Source organism: Pyricularia grisea, chromosome I (genome assembly GCF_004355905.1).
Source record: "Pyricularia grisea strain NI907 chromosome I, whole genome shotgun sequence".
Taxonomy (NCBI): Eukaryota; Fungi; Ascomycota; class Sordariomycetes; order Magnaporthales; family Pyriculariaceae; genus Pyricularia; species Pyricularia grisea.
The window spans coordinates 2,621,057-2,624,503 of NC_044973.1; the positions used below are offsets into that span (position 1 = coordinate 2,621,057).

The following is a 3,447-nucleotide window of genomic DNA, read 5'->3' on the forward strand; positions in this document are numbered from 1 at the left end:
CCCCCCCCCCCCCCCCCCCCTGGTGTCGTCGGGATAGTGTTTCTCTGATACAGGCACCTCCCTGGCACGAGACGATGGTAGGAGAAAGGAGATGGAAGGGGAGGGAAGAAAAAAAAGAAGAAAAAAGAAAAAGAAAAAAGAGAGAAAAGACAGAGACGGCGAAAATTGTACTTGGAGATGCGGCCAGACGGCGTCCTTTGACGGAACCGAGAGAGCCGCCAGAATCGCTCCTATGTCTACACCTCTCTGGGCTAGTCTGAGCAAGCCAAGGCGCCAGACCTTGCATGAAATCGGAAAGCGCTCGCATTAGCTTGAAAAAAAAAAGCCCCCAAAAAAACACCCCCAATCTAAGGAAAACAAAATGTTGTTGCGATGCGGCTCTGTTTTTGTTCCATGACTTGGAAATATGTCAAAATCATACTGCAAATCCACAGTACTGCTCTTTATGGCTTATAACTGGTTCCAGTATAAAACCTTCTCAGCAAAACTTCGTTCTGTCTACCGGTTCATTAGACATAACTGAAGAACAAACATGATATTTCCCCGCGGGTGCACAAGGCTTGATTGGATATCCCGTCCATTATTTTCCATGCCCTTCCGCCGTCGCACCTTGTACACGTTCATGCGGTACTCCCAGCAGAGATATTTTACTTGAATGCCTGATTCACGTATCATTTCATTCTTTATGCCCACAAGTCTCCCTGCACAACAACAAGTCAGTTCCAAACGCATATGTTAAGTTTGTATATTTGGGTATCATGATCGAGTTTCTTGAATAGTTTCTGGTCAGGTAGGTTAGGTAAGTCAGGCGACCCCTGAAAACCACAAAACCTCAACGGCTCGCACCGCGGAACCAAATCAGGTCATCGCGCGGATGCCAGCCCCACTGCTTCATCACTGCTCGCGATGGATTTCTTTCTTGGCCCCATGGTCAGCATCTCGGGTGCCTCCTTCACCCGTCCGTTTTTCCACGGCATCTTCCCGACCCGGTAGTCCTTCTCCTCGGCAAAGTCGAGCACGATGCTCCGCTTCACGATCGACGCCACCATCGTGTCGGTCATGACGGCGTCTCCCCCAATCTTTGGGGACAGCCAGTCGACGAACCTCCACCCCTTGTTTGACCACGATGACGTCCGCGTGTAGCCGGCAGAAAAGTCCTTGACGAACTTGGCCATGGGCTGCCGGGCCTTTTGATACGGCGCTAGTACTTCGTTCGTCAGCTGTTCCCCGGACGGCCGGCTCGTCGTTAGCAGTAGCCTCCGGAGTCGGTTCGTCAGCTCCACCATGCCCTGCACGCCCGTGGCCAGGCTGAAGGCGGCATTGGGCGTCATCTTAGCCGCCGCGTCCGAGACCAGGACCAGCCGGCCACGGTGCCACTCTTCGGCGAAGCCCTCTTCAAAGTCGAGCCGCGTTGCCCTGGTCCGCACGGCCCAGACGTCGCGGAACCTTAACGCACCGCCGGCCACGACGGGCCAGTCAGCCACCTCGGCCGCCAGCTCCGCTAGGTCCTCCTCGCGCGACGACGTCCTGTCTCCGCGCGGCCGATGGCTTATCGGGTTCTTTTTAGGCAGCCGCTTGAACACAAAGAAGTATGCGTCGTCGTCCCCGGCCATGCAGAGTATCGCGAGACCCCAGTCGTGCATCTCGTGGACCGTCTGTGGAGCCATCCCCTCGGGTCGGTGGCAGTGACCGGCCATGCCGGTGAAGACGGCACTCATCACATCGTCGTCGACGTCGTTTACGGGTTTTGACTTCTTGTCCTGCCGCGGTACGGGTGACCCGCCCTCTGGGAACGTTGCCTGGTCGCGCATCGCTCTCCGGACGCCGCTGCGAACACCATCACACCCGATGATGAGAGAGCCGTGAATGACCGTGCCGTCGGTGCAGGTTATGCGGGCTTCTGAAGGAGTCGATACTATCGATGAGACACACTTTCCATGCTGTACACGCGTCTCTTGCTCTGGGAGGCGGCGGGAGAGGAAGTCCACGAGAACCTGACGATCAAAGAGCATCCAGGGGTAGCCGTGGCTGTAATGCCGACGAAAGGTAGGTTAGCGAACTGCCATTGCACAGTTGAGAAGAAAGGTGACTCAAAGAGGTAAAGACGTAGGAGAGCAGGGCAGAGAGTTTGCTTAGTGACGGTTCATTTGATCTAGTGATCGTTTACACAGAACCCAGGACTAGCCTCCTATGCATGTGAAGCACATCTGCTACATAGTGTTTTCGATGGACACATCTTTGATTTCGTCTTTTCCTTTCGACATTCGAAGAGACTTACTTGGTACCCAGCCTCTCAATCATGTTGGAAGTGCAAACAACTGTCCCGTCCTTGGTAAAGTTGATCTTTCCCACCAGCGGCAGGTAAAGCTTCTCAGCCTCCTCCAAAAGGCCGAGCTGGTCGAGCACGCGCGCCGCCTGCGGCCACAGCGCAAGGGCGGTCCCCGGCTGCACCAGACCGCCGTCGTCCCGCCGCTCCAGCAGCGTCCAGTCGATCCCGGCGCGGGCCAGCATGTGCGCCATCATGAGTCCGCCCGGTCCTCCACCCACGATGATTACCCGGAAGGACTGTAGGCTTTCTTGGTCGGTAGTCGCACGAGAGAGGCCCTCGGCCATCTTGGTTGCCGATACGGCCGGAAGTTGACCCTCTGCGTCCATGGTCTGTAGCTTTTCTTGATGCTGCATGTCAGCCGCCACCAGAGATGATTCTGGTTCCTGATGAGACATGGATCTTGGGTGTTTTTTTTTTTTTTTTGGACAGCTAGCTGTTCTGAATCTTTCTGCTTGAATGGTTGGGGTCGCAAGACATGTAACGTTGAGCGGAACCTGAGAGTTAGGGAAAAGGATGATGTCAGAGCAGTGCAGTAGAAAGCGAGAGACATGGAGGAAGAAAGAAATAGACAACAGGAATATGTTCAATGGAATAAAAATAATATGGAAACCCTGCCGCAAAAGTCTGTAAGGGATGAAGGTGATAGTGACGATGCGGGAGTGAGTTGTCCACCAACATCAAGTGGGTAGGGGTTGCTTCCCGACAAGCTGAGCCGACAAGCCGTGTCCTTCTTTTTTCACCTACCTTTTTAACCTGACCTACCTACCTACCAGTCTAGGATGTGATAATTTTGCCCACAAAATCTGAGCACGTACTCTTGCCCCATTCCTTCTAGGCCTACCGGTAGTCCTCCCTTTTGGGGGTTCCTCTTGGCGGTTTCTTGGACTCCCGGATCCGGTCCTAAATACCAGTTCTAATCGATGCTTTGCTGAATAGAAACTAATTCCAATTCATCAGCCTGCATGATGATTTTGAGATAATTGAGTGGTCTCTTGGTTGGAAAGTGGGACGGACGTCTTTTTTTTTCTTTTTCTTTCTTGGGTATTGTCCCTCTCCTGGCTTGCTACCTATCTGCTCGTTGTAACCCTGTTTTTTTTTTTTTTTTTTTTTTTTTTTTT

At 53.1% G+C, this 3,447-nt stretch overlaps 1 protein-coding gene across 1 annotated transcript; it reads right to left on the reverse strand.

The window, feature by feature from the left end:
• Positions 1-739: 739 nt before the first annotated feature.
• PgNI_05830 (uncharacterized protein) lies at positions 740-2,982 on the reverse strand. The gene is made up of 2 exons (XM_031125861.1): positions 2,279-2,982; positions 740-2,028 (listed from the first exon to the last, which is right to left on the reverse strand). Exons 1-2 carry the CDS (start codon positions 2,722-2,724, stop codon positions 864-866), a joined length of 1,611 nt encoding a protein of 536 aa, XP_030982485.1. The 5' UTR covers positions 2,725-2,982; the 3' UTR covers positions 740-863.
• Between the last annotated feature and the right edge of the window lie 465 nt (positions 2,983-3,447).